This window comes from Panulirus ornatus, chromosome 49 (assembly GCF_036320965.1).
Source record: "Panulirus ornatus isolate Po-2019 chromosome 49, ASM3632096v1, whole genome shotgun sequence".
NCBI lineage: Eukaryota > Metazoa > Arthropoda > Malacostraca > Decapoda > Palinuridae > Panulirus > Panulirus ornatus.
This window is the reverse complement of record NC_092272.1, coordinates 5,494,493-5,517,487: the sequence shown is the minus strand read 5'-3', so window position 1 is coordinate 5,517,487 and position 22,995 is coordinate 5,494,493. Positions and strand designations below refer to the sequence as shown.

The 22,995-nt window shown below is 38.1% G+C and overlaps 2 protein-coding genes across 3 annotated transcripts; one reads left to right on the top strand and one right to left on the bottom strand.

Moving 5' to 3' along the window:
* LOC139764363 (serine protease snk-like) lies at positions 1-14,175 on the top strand. Its single transcript, XM_071690898.1, has 6 exons — positions 1-135; positions 1,028-1,131; positions 4,216-4,465; positions 6,231-6,333; positions 8,764-8,927; positions 11,357-14,175. The coding sequence occupies exons 1-6, from the start codon at positions 16-18 to the stop codon at positions 11,522-11,524; spliced, it is 909 nt and encodes a 302-aa protein (XP_071546999.1). The 5' UTR covers positions 1-15; the 3' UTR covers positions 11,525-14,175.
* Positions 13,986-22,995, bottom strand: LOC139764362 (uncharacterized). 2 transcript variants are annotated; one of them, XM_071690896.1, is made up of 3 exons: positions 22,855-22,995; positions 18,346-19,652; positions 13,986-16,136 (listed from the first exon to the last, which is right to left on the bottom strand). In XM_071690896.1, the coding sequence occupies exons 2-3, from the start codon at positions 19,559-19,561 to the stop codon at positions 14,602-14,604; spliced, it is 2,751 nt and encodes a 916-aa protein (XP_071546997.1). In that variant the 5' UTR covers positions 19,562-19,652; positions 22,855-22,995; the 3' UTR covers positions 13,986-14,601. The 2 variants fall into 2 exon arrangements, with proteins under 2 accessions (XP_071546997.1, XP_071546998.1); XM_071690897.1 differs by lacking the exon at positions 22,855-22,995 and adding an exon at positions 21,962-22,619.

The following is a 22,995-nucleotide window of genomic DNA, read 5'->3' as shown; positions in this document are numbered from 1 at the left end:
AACAATGTTCTTTTTATGCCCACAGTATGTGCAGCTTGGGCAAGCTACTGGCGTACTGGTGGAGGTGAATGTGTGAAGCAAAATCAGCTCATTGTTGGAGGTGTCAAAGCTAAGCTCGGAGAGTTTCCCCACATTGTAAGTTCAAGTAGTACTGGGTTGTACATAGATAAGTTTGATAATATTTAGGGTTATGGGAAAACTTGTTTATATCCCTATATCTTTTTTAAAAACTATGGCCTGCCTGCCACTTTTAGATAGACAGACTTTCTACCTCCACAAAAGCTTTGAATACTTATCCCACTTCAGATATGAGGAAATGGGATCCTGTAATGTGTATAAAAGGATCACGTTCTAGCTATTGCTTTATTTTTTGTTATTTGTCAAGGTTCATATTAGAACTTTCTATACAAAGATTGTCATACCTAAAGCCATTTCAAAAAAATGCTTTAGTAGCGTTTGAGAATAACAAGATTTCTCAAAAGATTCATTAATATGTGCAACTATATGAGGTTAGTGAAGAGAAACTGGTTGTATACTGATCCATTTAAGAGCATTTTTAAGTAGATGAAACGGTACCTGGAAATTTTTCATTGTGTTATGATATGTAGCAGTATTTTGGGCTACATTAGATACTTTTTTAAAACATCCACCTATAGTTGGACCTGGAGTCATTGTGAGGAATTATATAGGAAGAGTTAATTAACATTTCTCTCGGTTTGATTCAGATGCAAGTCAGCTTGATACATTTATTTTTATCTAACTTTTTGTACCAAATGATTATTGCAGTATTCAACATTTGAATAATGACATTTCAAGCATATCTTTCAGGTCTTTTAGGTTGTTTATCATTTTTCATGTTGAAAGTGGTATGGCATGTTCATATCTGTCAAGTAATCTACTATTGCACTTCTAAAGTAAATTGTTCATATGGATTTTTCTAAAAGTATATATTTATATACATTAGTAATTATATAGATAAAAAGTAGGGTTACTGACCTGTTACTGACCTGTTACCTCTTGTTCTCAGGCCATTCTAGGTTTCCAAAGGGGAAACGAAAAGATTGAATGGGATTGTGGTGGCACCCTCATATCCCCTCATTTTGTCCTCACTGCTGCCCACTGTACCCAAAGGTAAGTGAAAAATTATTTAAAAGAGGGAGAGAGAGAGAGAGAGAGAGAGAGAGAGAGAGAGAGAGAGAGAGAGAGAGAGAGAGAGAATAGTGTGGGTTGAAAACAGATGGGAAAATGGAAACAGGGAGAATGATAAGGGCAAAAAAAAGGAGAAAGATGCATTCACACAAATAGACCAATCATAAGAATAAAAAGAAAAATTCATTGTATGTATTGATTTTATTTCTATTTCACCAAAGCCCATGTTACTTGATGTTCCTCTGTCTATTTTTCAGTTATAGAATAGTTCTTAGTGTATAAAACCAGTCTTTACCATCCCATTGAGACAGATGATGAGGTTCTAAAACAAGAAATGGTTTATGTAAACATGAAAGACATTTTTGTTTGGAAAAGTCATGTATGTTAGGTAAATGGTGCAAGAAAAGTTTTGGGAGAGAGAAAAAGGTGGTATTATCCTTAGCTTCACTTCCATTCACTTGAATAGAAGCAAGGCCATAAACCAATCACAAAACTTTCATATTTCTTTTCAACTCTTGTGAAGTGAAACGGTCTACCTATTTTACACCCCTACGAGAAGGATACGTACCTATTCATTTTACAGATTACGTTAAATCTTCTGGTGATTTACATCTTCAGTTATGTTTTAAGTTTCAAACACAAAACCTTTCTGCTGCATACTGGTTACATCAATTTCTTTGGTATCATCTGAAATACTTCTGGCCCACAGGTTTCATCTGAAGCCATAATGTGTTGGTATCTTCGATGGTTTCTCGAGATGTATATTTTACCTTGCCATACCGTATTCATAAGCTTTCACCCATACATCTCTCTACACAAATCATCCATCAGTTTTGTTTTGTTTTTTTAGATGTGTATCAAAAGAGGCTTTTTGCACTTTCCATTCTTAACCTCTTATTTACTAAATTTTTTGGTCACTAACCCTTCTTTGTTTTTCCAGTGTTGGCAACCCCACAGCCATACTATAACAATCCTCTATACATTGATAGACATGTTAGATTATAAACACAGATTTCCCTGTTATGCTCCTTCAAGGAAAGGTTACCTGAAGGGCCAGCAGTGGAGGCTACTTTTCTGAACTCATGGCCTCTCATGTACATGCAAAGAGGGTTCACAAGAAATGAGTCCATTGCTTCCAGATAGAAATGCTTCCTGTTAAAAGGGGTTTAAGTTTTTGAGATATTAAAAGATGTCATGCTAATGCTTCTAATTTTCACTGGCCACAAGAAGCAGTTTTTTTGTGGAGACTTTACATTGTAGCCCATTATTTTTCTCTTAGCAGGAGCCTCAAGAGGGGAGTTTCATAATGAACTGTTGTGATGCTATAAGACCAAAGAAAAACTGACTGTAAGAAAAATAGGCCATCAGGGACTCTTGTATAATCACTAGCCTTAATGATTCGTAAAAGGGTTAGAAAAGAACTCTAAAACATAGAATTTCAACCTAAGAACCTGAATATTCAAGGAAAGATTGGAAGAGGCTCCAATCCTACAGAAGTACCCTTAGTGTTGTTGGGGTTCTGGACAAGAGGGTCTTTTAGAACCTCATTAAGGTTTAATTCTGATGACCCATATGCACACCAAACATTTTCAATTTCATTTTACCCTATCCATGAAACTGCCATGAAAGTATCTTGATATAATACTGATAATGTAAATTATATGTGAATTACTTTCTCTCTGGGGTTATTTCATGGAATGTTTTCTTGTTTTTTCCCCAGTATTCCCTCTTTTGTCTTTAAGAACGTCTTTCTATACATTGGTGACGACTATCAAGATGATATCCGTATTCCAAGAATAATGTGGTGCATCTTGACTGACATCCAGGGGATGATGACATAATCACACAGTGGAGTTTTGATTAGTCAGAGGACAGACAGTGCAATTTACTACTTAGCAAGTAGTTTACAAAGGATGAGAGGTGTATTTCTCATCATTACAATAGTGGTTAAGAGGGATTTAACCTTTAGAGGTTAAAGATATTTCCATGGCTCATGGGACATTGTCCTAAAGGGAAAGAGATTTTCCTATTTCAAAACTGATGTTCCTTTTCAATCAGTTTCCTTATGTCTTTGGTCCATCATGGTGTTCTGTTTCCATAACCAACTCTTATAGGTCACGCACCTTCATGGCAACATCTGTTAATGCACACTTTAATGATTCACTATATCATCTTCATTTTGTAATATCTGTTGATCTCCTTTAGGTTCCTGAATGTAATTTCTTCATAGATCGCATGTCATGAATACTATTAGTCACATCCTTCTTTATCAGAAACACATCAATCATACACTTCTTCATTTCAGCTTCTCTTTACTTGTACCACAATTTTTGGCCATCCAAATTGTGAAAATATGTATTCACAACATCCATACCCAATCCATTAATCCTTCACTCTTCACTAATGTCAAAATTACTTAGGATCTCATCTATTCCTGTCACTCCTGCTTATTCCCTCATCCATCAATTCCTGTCATTTGTTATACACAGTCTTCTCCAGAATATTTATATATGACTACTATATCTGGTTCTTCAGAAAACATTCTCAACCTCACCCCAATCAATACATGGCACATATTAGTTAATTTCAGTTCATTATTATTTGTCATTCTAGATGTATCACACTTATGTAACCTCAAGTCTTCATACTTGAACTCATCTTTCACCAAGAATCCAACTGTTTCCATATTTACTGTCTAATAAAACTGATCTCACACTATTTTATGCAAAAGACCCACTACCCTTAAACTTTGTGTCATAGAAATATACATATCTGAATTATCCTTTGGGTATTATTGTTTCTTATTTGATATAATGAAAGTCAAGTCATATTCACATATTTTGTGTCTCCCCGTCTTTGCATTATCATACATGGAACATGTGCATATCGTTCTGTATTCATGTGTGTTCTTGTTTGTGTATCTGTCTGCATATTTGTGCATGCATAGGCATCTGCCCAAACATTTTTGTGCATATATGCAGGTTTGTCTATACTTGCTTGTAAACATTTCTAGTGAAGTTATCTTCCATTATAAGCCTTATAGCCTAATCCCTCTGTGATCACCAGGAGTAATGAAGGGCAGTATTGGGTAATGCTTGGTGAACATGACCGGGACAGTAATGCCACCATGGTTCCTTGGCCAAAGATCCTGGGCCCCATCCCTCCTTCTCTCTTCCATTCCTCTGAACTGGGTAAGGACTCATCAGGCACAGCAGTTATTGAGCAGCTCCTGAGGGTGGAGGAAGTCATCGACCACCCCGAATATAATGGATACTTAACATATTATGATATTTCACTCCTCAGGCTCAGTAAACCGGTGAGTGCTAGGGAAATAGTTATGTTTACATTTTTTAGTGTCATGCATATCATCAATTATCTCGTCTCTGTCTTGATGTCATTTGTTTCATTGTAGTAAATGCATCATGATGTCATACGTATTATAAAGCCATTTGCTTTATGATTGATTATTTAGCATTCACCCATTGGTTTCCTCTCCAATTTTTTTATGCTTTTTACGCATATTTTATCCTTACAGAATGAGGGATAAACAGAGTAAAAGAAAGTTAAATCTTGTAATATCCACTGACAAGCAGTTGCTCCACTAATATTATGAACAACTGTGGAAATGTTGCCACAATACTCATACATAATTATAATTTGACTTTTCATTCCTCTGTGGTCTTTCTCAAGGGCATGAGAAATTCTCTAGGATATTCCCTAAGAAAATCAGGGTTAGGACCTCCCATCCCTCTGTATTTGTGGTGGAAAAGCACTGCCCTTCCTCATCTTTTGCATTCTTCTCAACCATGGCAGCATAATCATTTCATCCCAATCTTCAGCTAATCAAGTATTCTCACATAATAATGTTACCAACCTTCATTTAGCCACCTGACAATTTAAAATTATCTGGGATCATCTGCTGTTGGGAAAGGAGTGTTAGTTCATGGAAACTTTCTTTTCTCAAAGAGCCAGGTTGTTAGGAGCAACTTGTGGATGAAGATCACCCCATTGGTCACAGTGAACAGGTTGATTCATTGGCCCATAATATCGGGCAAGTCCCAAACACCAACTAATACAGCAAGGATGATATACTTGTAGGCTTTCTGTGATGGTCAGCCCTTCAAAAAGTAGATACAGGCCCTCACCATATTTTTTCCAAGAAGCTAGTGAATTTGGTATCCATCATCCCACTGAACATTTTGGCACAATGATGGCATTTTGTCCTGAAGTAAGAGTATATGACAAGATCACTTTGTATCCCCAAGTTGTTGTTGGAGGATACGGTGATAAATTGACTTTCCTTTGGTACCATGCCCTGACTAGCCCACCAGTGATATGCTAAGGCATTGTTGAAGAAAAGGTTTATCATTTTACTTTATCCCACTGAAGGTTCCATAACATATGAGTCATGTCTTGTCGATATGAAGTCATAGTAGAATATGTTTTTAATAGAGTCTGTATTCTTATTTGATGGTTATAATTCAGGATGGAAGAGTTTTGCTGAACCATTAATGAATTATTTCATTCTTTTTTGACTATTTGTTATCAAGTAATGCCCCCATGGCTGTAGCTGGGTTTTAAAAGTTTTAGGGTACTTTTCCTAAAAGAGTGAGGTTGACTTTATGAATTAAAAATACAGATACAGTTTCCCCCCCACTCTCATTTGATAATTTAGTTTTTATTTTCACACTTTTGATTTTCTTTCTCAATTTTTATCATTACTATACTGCAGCTAATGAAGAATTGGAACAGTACATTTACAAAAAAATATTAAAATCTGTCGAGCAGTTCAAAAGTCCCACTGATGAACATGCAACACCATCAGTCACTTCTTTTCTATGAGCTGCATTTATAGTTATGATATTTCTGTTCCATAAGATCCTTTGGTTTTATGAAAAACTACAATGTAGAGAGAAATCCCGCCCTCTGCCTCAGTATTCATTTGAGTGGTGACAGAAAGGTTTCATTGATTTTTTTTCCATGTAGTTATGATAAGAATTATGTTGCCATTATAAGTTTGTTTTTATGTACACATTCCTCTATCTTATTGCATGTGGTTGAATTTTTTCTCACTTTCTTAGGCAGAACTAACAAGTCGAGTGTTACCTGCTTGTCTCCCTCTTAAACCTGATGTCGTAGATAGTAAGGAGCTGACTGTGGCTGGCTGGGGCCGGACAAGTTTTGGTAAGACAACTACCATCTTTCTGTTCAAAAGTGTCTTATGTTTTTCAGTTCCTCTTATGAACACATGGGCTGTACATAAAATTTCCCCTATCAATTCTTTTTTATCTTAATATCCTCTGTCAGTTAGGGAGCATATTTGTTGTAAGTTGCAGGGTTCTGCCTTTAAGTTGCTGAAGTCTTCAAGTTATGGTTTCAAATTAAATTCAGGCACCAAATGACATACTCTGCATCACTATTTAAACATAATGATGGTAGATATAGATTAGGAATGAAAAATATAGAAAAGGAGGAACTGAGTTATGAAGGAGGGATGAAAGAACAATGATAACCTGCCTTGAATGATAAAATAATTTAAGTGATGATGTGGTCAGTTTCTTTAAGAACATCAATCTTATGTCATTCAAAAATTGCACACTGAAATGAGTGAGTCTCAGGGGCTTGAGGCAATAGCTGATGAAAAGCACATTATGAGGGATGTGAAAAAAAAAGTGTTTAAGGATGGTTTAGTTCTATTGACAAGTACTTATGACAAAGTTTTTCTGTATGGCAAGGCTAGAGAACAGCACTTACCACATGCATCACTTTTTAGTAATACTGTTGTTCTCTTCCATCTGTCTTGAGCTCTTCCAGAACAATTTCCAAGCATATATGCTGTATTCTTGTAAAGATATTAGTGTTCATCTCTTGCAGATTTTTTTTATTTCTGTGGGTAGAACACTGAGGATACTTTCTGTCACTTTTGCTGGGCTGTTATAAATGTCCAGGGGATATATTACTAGAATTTATTTCTGAATTTTTCCCATGTTGTGAGGTATTTTCTTTAATTCTCACTGTTTTCTGCCATGTACAGATTATCATATAACTTTTTCTTCTCCTCAGTTATATAGCTCAAGTTTTTGAATTTCAACCTTTCCTGCAAGTCTCTTTTTTCCAAACCCTCATTTTTCCATGTAAAGTGTTTCTGAGTTCTAGCTGGAATAGGATAATATACTTATAAAGTAAAAGTTGCAAATAATGAGAAAAAGGTTTATATCATGAATAACATAATTTGAAAAGATTGGAGACTGCCTTGAGTATAAACTCACAGCTCGAGTATAAATGAACCTTCATCATATACACTGTACAGTATTTAATATGATAGGTAAGGATGTAAGGCATGTGTACGTGTAGGAAGAGAGGAAAGTGATTGGTTCTCAGTGAATGTAGGTTTGCGGCAGGGGTGTGTGATGTCTCCATGGTTGTTTAATTTGTTTATGGATGGGGTTGTTAGGGAGGTAAATGCAAGAGTCCTGGAAAGAGGGGCAAGTATGAAGTCTGTTGGGGATGAGAGAGCTTGGGAAGTGAGTCAGTTGTTGTTCGCTGATGATACAGCGCTGGTGGCTGATTCATGTGAGAAACTGCAGAAGCTGGTGACTGAGTTTGGTAAAGTGTGTGGAAGAAGAAAGTTAAGAGTAAAAGTGAATAAGAGCAAGGTTATTAGGTACAGTAGGGTTGAGGGTCAAGTCAATTGGGAGGTGAGTTTGAATGGAGAAAAACTGGAGGAAGTGAAGTGTTTTAGATATCTAGGATTGGATCTGTCAGCGGATGGAACCATGGAAGCGGAAGTGGATCATAGGGTGGGGGAGGGGGCGAAAATTTTGGGAGCCTTGAAAAATGTGTGGAAGTCGAGAACATTATCTCGGAAAGCAAAAATGGGTATGTTTGAAGGAATAGTGGTTCCAACAATGTTGTATGGTTGCGAGGCGTGGGCTATGGATAGAGTTGTGCGCAGGAGGATGGACGTGCTGGAAATGAGATGTTTGAGGAAAATGTGTGGTGTGAGGTGGTTTGATCGAGTAAGTAACGTAAGGGTAAGAGAGATGTGTGGAAATAAAAAGAGCGTGGTTGAGAGAGCAGAAGAGGGTGTTTTGAAATGGTTTGGGCACATGGAGAGAATGAGTGAGGAAAGATTGACCAAGAGGATATATGTGTCGGAGGTGGAGGGAACGAGGAGAAGAGGGAGACCAAATTGGAGGTGGAAAGATGGAGTGAAAAAGATTTTGTGTGATTGGGGCCTGAACATGCAGGAGGGTGAAAGGAGGGCAAGGAATAGAGTGAATTGGAGCGATGTGGTATACAGGGGTTGACGTGCTGTCAGTGGATTGAGTCGGGGCATGTGAAGCGTCTGGGGTAAACCATGGAAAGCTGTGTAGGTATGTATATTTGCGTGTGTGGACGTGTGTATGTACATGTGTATGGGGGGGGGTTGGGCCATTTCTTTCGTCTGTTTCCTTGCGCTACCTCGCAAACGCGGGAGACAGCGACAAAGTATGAAAAAAAAAAAAAAAAAAAAAAAAAAGGTAGAAAGATGAAAAATGAAAATAAAAAACTTATTAAGCTAGTCTAAATGCAGACTTTCGTTAACCCTCTTTTAATGTCTCTTGCTCACAGGAGCCCATGAGCTATCACAGGTCCTGCTGAAGGTGAATGTGCCTGTAGTAAGCCTCCTGGAGTGTCAATTCAGATTATTCAGACACCAGGATTTATTCAGGGCTCCCAAAGGCATCATGGTGGACCAGCTGTGTGCTGGAGAAAAAGGAAGAGACTCATGTAAGGTAAGTCTTGTATGAATGAGACCGAGTTACATTAATCCTAAATGAAATTATTCCTAACGGAGTCCTTTGTCCACTTGCTCTTCGTCTTAAATTCCTCATTTTTGCAAAATGTGGCTTAATGTTTTTTTATGAAAGATAATGCCTCTTCTGAATAGAGTAATCTATATTTGTTTACTAGTCCAGTTTGAATCTTGTCATTTGATTTTAGGGAGGTAATGCTGAGTGAGAGAACATGATGCTAACATTTGATAAACAATTTGCAAGGATTTGCATTTTGGAGATAGATGTATTTCACTAGAGCCAAAGCTTATCCAGGTCCTCTTATAGCCTTACATAACCACAAGTACACTTCATGAACAAACTTGGTATCATCCATAAGCATAGCTTGATCTATTTTCCTCTGATAATTGTCAATGTTGATTAGAAACATCACTGTCCTTGGCCTCAAGCCCTGTTGACACCAATAGCTACATTTATCTCCCTTCACAAGACACCTCTGACTTGCATTCTCTTTCTTGTCCCACTTAGTTTTTTGTTTGTTTGTTTGTTTTTTTCTTGGCTAGCACTCTGCAGAGGATTTTAAATTGTGTGATGTAATTGTGTTTGTGCAAGTTCACAGTCAAGTACACACATGTGCATGTGCCTACATGCTTCTGGCTAGTGTTTGAAATCAGTGTTCCTTTCAAAGTCATACCCTTTTGTTTGTTTCTGACAGTAAAGAGTATGTTTGAAGGAATTGTAGTTCCAACAATATTGTATGGTTGTGGCCAAAACACCCTACATCTGGCACCATATCATCAAACATATTCAACAAATCTTCAAAAATACTCACAACATATTCAACAAACCTTCAAAATACTCACTCCATCTCCTTCTAACTTCATCACTACCTGTTATCACTTCCATCCTTGCTCCCATCACCGATGTTCCCATTTGTTCTCTTGTCTTTCACACATTATTTACCTCCTTCCAAAACATCATTTTATTCTCCCTCAGGTTCAATGATTCTCATACCCCAACTCTCATTTGCACTCTTTCTCAACCCTTGCACCTTCCTCTTGACCTCCCACTGCTTTCTTTTATACCTCATAATCATTTGCACTCCTTCCTTGTAAGTATTGTCCAAATGCCTCTCTTTTCTCTTTCACTAACAACTTCCTCAATCCACCAGTCACTACCCTCTCTAATCTGCCCACCTCCCACCTTCTCATGCCACATGCATCTTTTGTACATGCCATCACTGCTTCCCTAAATACATCCCATTCCTCACCCACTTCCCTCATGTCATTTGCTCTCACATTTTGCCTTTCTACACTCAATCTTTCCTGGTACTTCCTCTTACAAGTCTCCTTTCCAAGCTCACGTATTCTCACCACTCTTCTCTCAACAATCCTTCTTCCTTTTCAAAAACCTTTACAAATCTTCACCTCCACAAGATAGTGATCAGACATCCCTCCAGCTGCCCCTCAGCACATTAACATCCAAAAGTCTCTCTTTTACACAATTATGAATTAACACGTGATCCAATAATGCCCTTTGACCATATCTTCTACTCATATACGTAAACTTATGTATATCTCTCTTTTTAATCCAGGTATTCCCAATCACCAGTCTTTTTTCTGCACACAAATCCTCAAGGTCTTCACCATTTCCATTTACAACACTGAATACCCCATGTACACCAATTATACCCTCCACTGCCACATTACTCACCTTCGCATTTAAGTCACCCATCACTAAAACCCAGTCTCATGCACCATAGCTGCTGACATACTCATTCAGCTGCTTCCAAAACACTTGTCTTTCATGATCTTTCTTCTCATGACCAAGTGCATAAGCACCAATCATCATCCATTTCTCTCCATCTACTTTCAGTTTTACCCACATCGATTAGAATATACTTTCTTATGCTCTATCACACACTCTCACAGCTCCTGCTTTAGGAGTAGTGCTACTCCTTCCTTAGCTCTTGTCCTCTCACCAACCTGTGACTTTACTCCCAAGACGTTTCCAAACTATTCTTCCCCTTTACCCTTGAGCTTTCTTTCACTCAGAGCCAGAACATCCAGCTTTCTTTCCTCAAACATACTACCTATCTCTCCTTTCTTCTCATCTTGGTTACATCCACACACATTCAGACACCCCAGTCTGAGCCTTCTAGTAGGATGAGCACTCTCCGCTTGACTCCTTGTTTTTCCTGCATGTCATAGAAGACATCTAAAAGGGGTGGGAGCTGGGGGCTGGAAATCCTTCCCCCCAGTTTTTACTTTTCCAAAAGAAGAAACAGAGAAGGGGGCCAACTGAGGATTTCCCTCTGTTCTTGAATCTACATTGCTAATGGGAAATGGCAAACATACATGAAAAAAGTACATCCATCTACACCATCCCATATCATACTTAAATGATCTAATTGCATCTCTCCTCCTCAGGGTGACAGTGGAGGACCCCTCATTGATCAAGTTTCAAGAGGTGGATCAAAATGTGAGCACACTGTGGTGGGTGTGGTCAGTTTTGGGCGTGGGTGTGGTGACCTGGGTGTCTACACCAGAGTTTATGCATACATCGATTGGATCACTGGATACATAGCTCCAAACTGAATGTCTAAATGAAGGTTTCAATCACCACTACCAAATATAAAACTTTTGTATATGTAATGGTTGAAAAATGTTCTTGTAAGAGATGATTAAGTACTTGTTGGTTAAATTTGAATTTTAAATTATGGTTACATTCAAATCATAGTTATACAGTAGCTAATTATAGGAGTTTGATATGAAAGAGACTTAAGCATAAACAATATCTGCAGGAATTGGTGGTACGGGAATGAAGTTTTAAGTTTTTTATGAATATGGTACATATGTCGCCATCCCACCACACATGAAATGACAACCCCCTCCCCCGCATGTGTGTGAGGCAGCACTAGGAAAAGACAACAAAGGCCACATTCGTTCTTACCCAGACTCTAGTTGTCATGTATAATGCATCGAAACCACAGCTCCCTTTCCACATCCAGGTCCCACAAAACATTCCATGGTTTACCCCAAACACTTCACATGCCTTGGTTCAATCCATTGACAGCACATCGACTCCGGTATACCACATCTTTCCAATTCACACTATTCCTTGCACGCCTTTCACCCTCCTGCATGTTCAGGCCCCAATTGCTCAAAATCTTTTTAACTCCATCCTTCCACCTCCAATTTGGTCTCCCACTTCTCCTCATTCCCTCCACCTCTGACACACATATCCTCTTTGTCAATCTTTCCTCACTCATTCTCTCCATGTGACCAATCCATTTCAAAACACCCTCCTCTGCTCTCTCAACCACACTCTTTTTATTACCACACATCTCTTACCCTTTCATTACTTACTCGATCAAACCCCCTCGCACCACATATTGTCCTTAAACATCTCATTTCCGGCACATCCACCCTCCTCTGTGCAACTCTATCCATAGCCCACGCCTTGCAACCCTATAACATTATTGGAACCACTATTCCTTCAAACACACCCATTTTTGCTTCCTTAGATAATGTTCTTGCCTTCCACATATTTTTCAATGCTCCCAGAACTTTCACCCCCTCCTCCATCCTGTGACTCACTTGCACTTCCGTGGTTCCATCCACTGCCAAATCCACTCTCAGATATCTAAAACACTTCCTCCAGTTTTTCTCCATTCAAACTTACCTCCCAATTTACTTTTCCCTCAACCCTACTGTACCTAATAACCTTGCTCTTATTCACATTTACTCTCAGCTTTCTTCTTTCACACACTTTACTAAACTCAGTCACCAGCTCCTGCAGTTTCTCACCCTAATCAGCCACCCGTGCTGTATCATCAGCGAACAACAACTGACTCACTTCCTAAGCCCTCTCATCCACAACAGAGCTGCATACTTGCCCCTTTCTCCAAAACTCTTGCATTCACCTCCCTAACAACCCCATCCATAAACAAATTAAACAACCATGGAGACATCAAGCACCCCCGCTGCAAACCAACATTCACTGAGAACCAATCACTTTCCTCTCTTCCTACTCGTACACATGCCCTACATCCTCTGTAAAAACTTTTCACTACTTCTAGCAAATTCCCTCCCACACCATATATTCTTAATACCTTCCACAGAGTATCTCTATCATCTCTATCATATGCCTTCTCCAGATCCATAAATGCTACATACAAATCCATTTGTTTTTCTAAGTATTTCTCACATACATTCTTCAAAGCAAACACCTGATCCACACATCCTCTACCACTTCTGAAACCACACTGCTCTTCCCCAATCTAATGCTCTGTACATGCCTTCACCCTCTCAATGAATACCCTCCCATATAATTTCCCAGGAATACTCAGTCAACTTATACCTCTGTAATTTGAACACACTCTTATCCCCTTTGCCTTTGTACAGTGGTACTATGCATGCATTCCGCCAATCCTCAGGCACCTCATCATGAGCCATACATACATTAAATATCCTTTCCAACCAGTCAGCAACACAGTCACTCCCTTTTTTAATAAATTTTACTGCAAAACCATCCAAACCCGCCACCTTGCCAGCTTTCATATGTATATATATGTGTGTATGTGGTCGTTTATGTATATATATGTGTGTATGAGCCATTCTTCATCTGTTTCTTGGCGCTACCTCACTGACGCGGGAAATAGCAATTATGTATAGAATAAAAAAAAATTATTTCCACATCATGCATATAATACTGCTCTGTAGCAAAATCAAATGAGCTAGATATAAGGATGCAGAAAGTAAATCAGAACACAAGTAATATCCTTGGTTTTTGAATGAGAAGGGAAGTTGGAGTGTAACATTAGTTAATTTTGGGTGAATTTAGACATTGGGGAGTGACTGATTTTTTGGTGGCAGAAAATCTGTTTACTTGAGAACTTATTTATAGCAAGGTAAGTGTGTGCCTGTGTACATGAAACCTTAATCTTCATCACACCAATTTCTATAGTATTATTTTAATGTATTTCTTTTTGTTCAAAGATTGTATGGTTGTAAATTATTTTCATTTTAGGAATGGGATCAATTGAAGAAATTTAAATCTTTTGAGGTTGTGTAATTTATCTCGAGTCAAGAATAACAGGAACTTTTTTTATAAAACTTCATTATAAATAATTAAGCAAAAAAGCACAATAATGCCACTAAAAATTTGGTCATATGTGCAAAAACATTTAAATAAAGGCTACTTTCACAATTATATATGCACATTAAACAATAAATATTAATATTAACTAATGTACTTAAATATTCTTGGTTCAAATCAGGAATAGGAGCATCTAATGGAAAAGCACACAATGAAACAAAATTCTGTGGCCAAGAATTCTTTCAACTTAGTCTTGTTTTTCATTTGCTCAAGTTATTATGTGAAGCACCAAACTAATCACTGGAGAAATAAGGATAAATCCTTTGATTTCCAATATAAACAATTATACAAATAATTTCTTAAGGCAACATCTTTATAACCATCTCACTTTATTTTTTACCTAGCTCCACTGATAAAGAAATTTAAGATATCTATCATTAATACAACCTTCTGAAAAAATAATTAGAAAAAAATCTCATGCTGTATGGTATAAATAGGGGCAGGAAAATATCCGGATTTGAGTATCACAAGATCGTCTCTTCCCTTTATCAGAAGAAGAGCATTACTACACACCTTACTGAGGATAAGCATATACAATTTGATACACAGCTGCTTCAGTTTCAAACGACTCGGACATTTGTACTTGTTCCTGGATAGCCACTTGAGGCTGATCAGGAACTGGAGCCTCCACAGGTGGTGCTATCACAGTGTTAACCACAGCTGGAGGTTCAATAGGTGCAACTTTCTTAGCACGTTTATACTTAACAAGTTGAGTCTGTGTTGTCCCATCACTTTTAATAGACTGAATGTATACACCGTGCACACTTTTTATATGAGCTGTCAGATTGCATCGCTGAGAAAAGGTAGAGGGACAGAGATGACACATAAACGGCTTCTCACCAGTATGGCTTCGTACATGTGACTGTAGTTTTCCTTTATATACAAAAGATTTACCACAAGTTTGGCACTTAAACTTTTTGTTGCTTTCATTGTGCTCTTGCCATTTATGCTTGCTCACAGCAAGTTTGTGGGCAAATGACTTACCACAAATATCACAAAGGACAGGTTTTTCGCCAGTGTGTGTAGCCATATGAACAGTGTACTGAGACTTCCATAAAAAACCTTTATTGCAGTACTTACACACAAACTTTGGGGCATGAGATAGGCGATGAAAATACATTTGCTGCTTACTATCACAAACTTTTCCACATTCATTACAAGCAGTTGGATGGTGTTTATATTGATGTACTCTTAGTGATGTTTTACATTCAAAAGATAATGAACAGTCATTACAAGTTAAATTTCCTTGTCTATGTTCTCTTAACTTCTGCTCTTTGGAAAAAAACTTGTCACAACTAGTACAGTGTACAGTGTTTGGTCCAATGACTGAAGGCCCCTTTTTACCTTGTAAAGCTTTCTTAAAATGAACCATTGAAATGTGTACTGAAAGTACATCCTGACGACCAAAGCGGCGACCACAGTGCTCACAAACGAAGCGTCTTTCACCATCGCCATGCTTTGTGTCTTTGTGACGCTCTAAGTTATGGGGCCTAGTAAACACAACACCACACAAATCACATGGGAATGCAAATTCAGTGGAATCATGCTCTTCTTTGGCATGTCGTTGTAATCGTGAAAATGTTGGGAAAATTTTTGAGCACATCTGACAAGAAAATTCTTGAGTTCTCTCAACTCTCTTTTTAACAACTTTTTCCTCTATATAGTGCATATCACTCAATTTCTTTGGATGTCGTTTTGTTCTTAAACCATAACCTTTTGTCCTCAAAATTTCGAGAGCTAATTCATCATCATCAGCATCCACTGGTTCTTGTTTTATTGAAATTTCTGTCTTAATACCATCTGCTTCATCCCCATTAACAAGTTCCAGATCCTCATCAAAATCATCTGGGGATGGGAGACGTCGCTTTCTCTTTCTTCCTCTCTTCTTCCTGTAAACCAAACTTTGATGACCTCTATTTTCTCTGTAATTCTCATCTCTTAATTCAAAATCAGGATCACACTCCCTATCTTCATCCACCATACTAGAATCCAATGTAAATAAAGGACCTTTGCCCTTTAGGATTCGACCACTTCTTGAAAATCGGGGATCTGAAAGACAAAGATAGATATTTAGAACAATGGCCATTGCTTTGGCTACAATTCACAGAGAACATTTACCTGAAATACCATATTCCCTGAAAGTTTAAGCTGTTCCTGAAGTTTATCTTGCAATTATATCATGCATAACGTTAGTATCTACATTATTTTTAACAAACTTCTATGCCTTACATGAGTTAAAGGAATGTTTATCAACTTATCAAACAAATATATTTTTCCACTGCTGATGAATGATCAGTTAGTCAAGCTAGTCTAGCAAGTGTCCAACATATAACAAAAACTTTACTTAAAAAGGACATATTGATAATTACTGTTTGAAAACAAATTGAAGAAAAAATAATTTTTCTTTATCTGTAAAATTTTTAGCATTACTGGTGTTTGTGTTGTAATATGTAACAGCTCATTTAATGCTTTCACAACTATGCTTAAAACTGTTATAACTACTTATGAAAATTTAGCTGCATGCCACTGTAATCTTGGGAAAGGAAAGAAAATATGGAAAACTACTGACAACACTGGTCAAAGATAATCCTTACTTTCAGGAATGCAGAAAATACAAATATTAGAAAAGAACAGTGTCAAAAAAAACCTTGTCCACCTCCCCTCTATATTTTCAAAGGTGATGTCACACTTACATTTTAGTACTTTTTCATCTCTCCTTTGGCCTTGATTATATAACCTGCAGACACCTGGGCCTGGAATTGGCAAGGTTCATGAAGTATTCATCAGAGTCCATGTTATGGGTCAATCTCCTAAATGAGATGAGGCACTGGTGAGATGTTGTGAGAATCATCCACCTAATCATGCATACTGAACACCGTGCACCTAGAAGTCTGAAGTGTAATCACATTTTCTTGCTTCCAGGTAAAAATTCAGCCTTCCTCTTCCTTATAAAGGTTAAAGCCAACCATCTTGAAGCACAAGTTGACAGAAATACTGTGCCCAAAAGGGATTTTCCCAAAAATGAAGTGGCAGCTAGGACGAGTAAAGAAAGAACATCCTTTCCTCCAGTTAACGTGCAGCACCCTGAGGTAGGTTGATGGTACTCACAATAGTCTCAGCAAGCAACTGTATGCTGATTTCACACTGCAAGCGTCATGTGCTAGTACCCATAATAAACCTAAGCCATGTATCGCCTTTGAAAATATGGGGGTAGGAAAATGTTTTCTTATGGACACCGTAGAGTAAAAACGAGAACTTTTTAAAGAAAACTTTATCTTAACTTGATCCATGCGAATGTACATGTACATTGATATGGAGAGTGTAAACTTTAAAAGATGGATTTTTAAGATTCAAACACAGATTAATGAGAGCAGACAGTGACAAGTGAGTTATATTTCTAACAAACTAGTTCACAAAACAAGCCAGCTCATCTGTAAATTTGACCCAAGATATTACTACACCAACCTAATCCTTTGTACTGAATAAATCATCCCAGTACTCTCTATGCATATTTTTTCATCACTCCTTCTGATAACTTCTATCATTTCAAATCTCCTTCTGAAGCATAATTCTGACCCCAAAATTGCCAAAAATCTTCATCAAAGACTACACTTGTCTCAACTTTTCATCCACTTTTTCCACTATTCCTTATAACCCTTTACACTCTCATTTTGGCTTTTCTAAATTGTACATCTTTTTTTCTTTTCTTATATCTTTTTGTTAATGTCTTTTTTTGTGAAAAGCATTATTAAGTCCTTCAACTTTTTACATACTCTTTAAATATACTGCTTCTTTCTTCTCCATTCACCTCTTCCTCAATACATGTAGGCTACTACTCACACAATAACATTTCAACTTTTTCAGTTTCATGCAGTCTAGTATCATTCACCAAAAAAATATAACAGTAGACTAGTACTATTCCTACCAATGAATTACCTTATCTGTCTCTTCTTAAATTCCCTTATCTGTCTCTTCTTAAATTCTTAGATTCTATGTGCCATCTATGACTACTTAATCTCATAAGGCCGTAAACCTTCAAATCACTCAATATGTTAAGTGTAATTGTGAACAAATTCTTTGTTCAGTATGGGGAATTATTTAACATGTCATTTAAATCAGATGCATTACAACTTGCTATTTGTGATAGAAGAAGGGTGGCTCATGACAGCTTCCTTCAAATCACAATGAATATACATTTCTACACACCTCTGCTGACCTCTATCAAGTGAAAATACATACAAAACAGCCTTACACTCACCTGCCACTTCGGAATCATATATTTCTCCTTCAACCTTCACTGATAATGGGTCATCCTCTCCAGAATGGTCATTCATGATCTGTACCTTAGACCGGATTCCACAGCCAGCACTGGTGACAGTTGATATACTTGCATGGCGTTGTTCTGGCATGTCACACTGAGTCTGAACATTACCATCTGTGAAAAAGGTGCAGAAAAACAGGTTCATGCTTGGTCCACAGTCATCACATGGTTCTGTCTGTGTTGCTACTGTGTTCTCAAGCTCTTGAGATATGGTTGGCCAAGAAATTATGATAGTATTGTTCAAGCCATCAACACTACTAGACAGTACCTCTTTACTACCAGAAAGGACAATGTTTGAGTTAACATGGGTGACAGTTTGCAAATGACTTGTTTCAACAACTTGTGACTTTCTACTGGAGGGAAAGGATGTGGCTGAGGTCACACAACTGAATTCCTGACCAGCAATCAAACTACTTTTTCCTGTAGATAATACAATAGAAGGATTTAAGCTGGTCAATGACCTCAAACTTAAACCAGTCGAATCAGGCCCACTCTGTGTTGTAATTACCCTCTTCATAGCCATTGGTGCTAATGGTTCTGAACATTGGCCTGATAGCACACATTTTCCTTTTCTTTTGGTAAAAACCACAGGGGCAGAGCTTGTCACAATTGGTCCTTTCAAAGAATCATTTTCACTTAAGAGTTCTATGCTGCTGCTAGCATCAACATGAATCACTTCTGATTGTTTGCCTGCATCTATATGCATTACTTCAAGGGTCTTGCCTCCATCCATTTGAACAACTTCAACAGTTTTACCATCATCCATGTGTAATACCTCCACAGTCCTTCCATCTGGCATGTGCATCACATCTACTGTGTCTTTGTTGCCCACATGCATCATTTCTAATGTTTTACTCCCATCCATCTGCATCACCTGAACAGTCTTTTCTGAATCAACTCCAGCAGAAGCCTCCTGCTCTGTCAGCAGTCTTTGCACAGCTGAGTTGCCAGGCATGACGCCAACAGTCCTTTCATCAACCAATACAAAACACTGCTGATCTTCAGCCAGGGATGCATCATATACATCTTCACTCATGACAATGGGGATTTCTGCACTTGCACTCTGTGGCTGAATGCTCGTCATGCTGGACCCAGAAAGTTTGTCCTGAGCAACTACTCCATGAACTTCTGAATTTGGATTAAGCCCTGACATTTTTAAATGTTATCTTCCATAAGGAAAAATTCTTTCTATGTAGTTTTCAGCACAGTTTTCTTTACTTCAGGCCCTCTCTGCTATCTGCCATCTGAAAGAAATATCATAGAATTCAGTGCAATAATACTTTATGTGAACCAAAAGCTACAGAGATGAGTTTCTGACATGCATGAACTTAAAATGCCTGTATCACATATACCTTCTCTCACATTCAAAACAGAGCAATAAATGCAGAGCTTTCCTCAAGAATTTCAGCAACCTATCATCACCACATTATCAAGTGTAAAAGACTCAACTATCGCACTTAAAGCACTTACTACAATGATTAGGATACAATCACCTTGTTTGCCAAAAATCAATCCAGTCCTCACTTGCACTAAAATATATATAATTCATTTGTTGTACTTAATCACTGTTTCCTGCATCAGCAAGGTAGCACCAGGAAACAGATGAAGAATGGCCCATCCACTCATATACATATGTACATAAACGCCCATACACAAACATAGACATACATACACGGATCAACATGCTTGCCTTTTATCCATTCCTGTCACTACCCCGCCCCACAGGAAACAGCATCGCTACCCCCTGCTTCAGCGAGGTAGCGCCAGGAAAACAGACAAAAAAGGCCATATTCATTCACACTCAGTCTAGCTGTCATGAGTAATGCACCGAAACCACAGCTTCTTATCTACATCCAGGCCCCACAGACCTTTCCATGGTTTACCCCAGACAGTTCACATGCCCTGGTTCAGTCCATTGACAGGACATCGAGCCTGGTATACCACAAAGTTCCAATTTGCTCTATTCCTTGCATGCCTCTCACCCTCCTGTATGTTCAGGCCCCAATCACTTAAAATCTTTTTCACTCCATCCTTCCACCTCCAATTTGGTCTCCTGCTTCTCCTTGTTCCCTCCATCTCTGACACATATGTCCTCTTAGTCAATCTTTCCTCACTCATTCTCTCCATATGTCCAAACCATTTCAACACATCCTCCATTGCTCTCTTAACCACACTCTTTATTTCCACACATCTCTCTTACCCTTTCATTACTTATTCAGTCAAACCATCTCACACCACATACTGTCTTCAAACATTTAATTTCCAACTCATCCACCCTCCTCTGTACAACCCTATCTATAGCCCACGCCTCACAACCATATAACATTGTTGGAACTACTATTCCTTCAAACATACCCATTTTCACTCTCCGAGATAATGCTCTCTCCTTCCACACATTCTTCATCGCTCCCAGAACCTTCGCCCCCTCCCCCACCCTGTGACTCACTTCCTCTTCCATGATTCCACTCACTGCTAAGTTCACTCCCAGATATCTAAAACACTTCACTTCCTCCATTTTTCTCCACTCAAACTTGCATCCCAATTAACTTGTCCTTCAACCCTACTGAACCTAATAACCTTCCTCTATTTCACATTTACTCTCAACTTTACCCTTTCACACACTTTTCCAAACTCGGTCGCCAACTTCTGCAGTTTCTCACACAAATTAGCCACTAGAGCTGTATCATCAGTGAACAACAACTAACTCACTTCCCAGGCCCTCTCATCCCCAACAAAATGCATACTCACCCCTCTCTCCAAAACTCTTGCATTTACCTCCCTAACCATCCCATCCATAAACAAATCAAACCATAGGGACACCACACAACCCTGCCAGAAACTGACATTCACTGGTAACCAATCACTCTCCTTTCTTCCTACTCATACATATGCCTTACACCATTGGTAAAAACTTTTCATTGCTTCTAGCAATTTACCTCCCACACCATATACTCTTAAGACCTTCCACAAAGCATCTCTATCAACCCTATCGTATGCATTCTCCAGATCCATAAGTGCTACATACAAATCCATCTGTTTTTCTAAGTATTTCTCACATACATTCTTCAAAGCAAACACGTGATCCACACATCCTCTGCCACTCCCGAGACCACACTGCTCTTCCCTAATCTGATGCTCTGTACATGCCTTCATTCTCTCAATTAATACCCTCCCCATATAATTTCCCAAGAATACTCAACAAACTTATGCCTCTGTAGTTTGAACACTCACCTTTATCCCCTTTGCCTTTGTTCAGCGGCACTAAGCATTCATTCTACCAATCCTCAGGCACTTCACCATGACCCATACATAAACTGAATATCCTTACCAACCAATCAACAACACAGTCACCCCCTTTTTTAATAAATTCCATTGCAATACCATCCAAACCTGCTGCTTTGCCAAATTTCATCATCCACAAAGCTTTCACTACCTCTTCTCTCTTATCCAAACCATTCTCACTGACCCTCTCACCTTGCACACCACCCCAACCAAAACCCTATATCTACCACTCTATCATCAAACTCATTCAACAGATCTTCAAAATACTCACTCCATCTCCTCACTTCATCACTACTTGTTATTACTTCCCCACTTGCCCCCTTCATTGATGTTCCCATTTGTTCTCTTGTCTTACACACTAAAATATACAGCTGAAAAATAAATAGTGTCTCAGCAACTTCATAAAAAGAAAAAATTTGTTATGAATTACAAACAGTCAAATCTGGAAATAAGGGAGAAAACAAAAGATGGTGAAATGGCAGAAACAATACTAAACATGTAAGATAATGTGTAATACAAGAATGGGACTCAACAAGGAAAAGGAGCAATCTATTTGCATATGCAAAAGTAAAAATCTTTGGGATAGTGAAGTTACTTGGTCTAATGTAAAACTGTATACTTTCTATGAACATCCGACATTCTCTGTCACGTGTTTCTATATTCTGTTGAAGAAGCTCCAACAACCAAAAATGCAGAAATTATGTAACATTCGAATTCATGGTCTGTGACTGTTATTGAAGTGTCTAAATACAACCCTAGGACTGCAGTGGAAAATGACTCTACATCCAAAACTAGTTCGAATGCAAAGGTAAACTGATAAATTGTCGAATAATGACCCAAATCACACTCTCCCAACCTATATCACTTCAACTGAGATTGAGTATATTCATATGCATTTTTTTCCAGTCCCGTAAGTTGTGTCTGTTGCACCCTTAATATTATAAATCTACCATATCAAACTATCCTTACCGCTAGCATCCACTTCTTACTCTCAATTTTCTCCCCTAAAAATCTTGCAGACAACACTGAACGACAGTAGACAAATCATAACTCGTAACATTAAGCAAAATACATTTGTTTTACTCGTACACCTAGACATCAACCTTCCATTTGCCGTCATATCTTGACTTATATTATAATGAATGACTTTCATATGATACGCACAGCTGTTTATTCTGGTGACAAAATTTGCTCCCATTTCATCCTCATCTTCCTCGTTAAATCCCAGTAATAATGAGTCCTTGATCCTTTTAACTTGCTATGTTTACAAACCTTCCATCAGGGCGCTTAGTTAACCAAACCAGG

Excerpts from the sequence above, each read along its gene's own strand:
- LOC139764363 (XM_071690898.1), top strand. The coding sequence starts at position 16 with ATGCCCACAGTATGTGCAGCTTGGGCAAGCTACTGGCGTACTGGTGGA. Across the intron at positions 136-1,027 it reads TCGGAGAGTTTCCCCACATT|GCCATTCTAGGTTTCCAAAG; the intron begins GTAAGTTCAAGT and ends TCTTGTTCTCAG. Across the intron at positions 8,928-11,356 it reads AAGGAAGAGACTCATGTAAG|GGTGACAGTGGAGGACCCCT; the intron begins GTAAGTCTTGTA and ends TCTCCTCCTCAG.
- LOC139764362 (XM_071690896.1), bottom strand. The coding sequence starts at position 19,561 with ATGTCAGGGCTTAATCCAAATTCAGAAGTTCATGGAGTAGTTGCTCAG. Across the intron at positions 16,137-18,345 it reads ATATGATTCCGAAGTGGCAG|ATCCCCGATTTTCAAGAAGT; the intron begins GTGAGTGTAAGG and ends TTTGTCTTTCAG.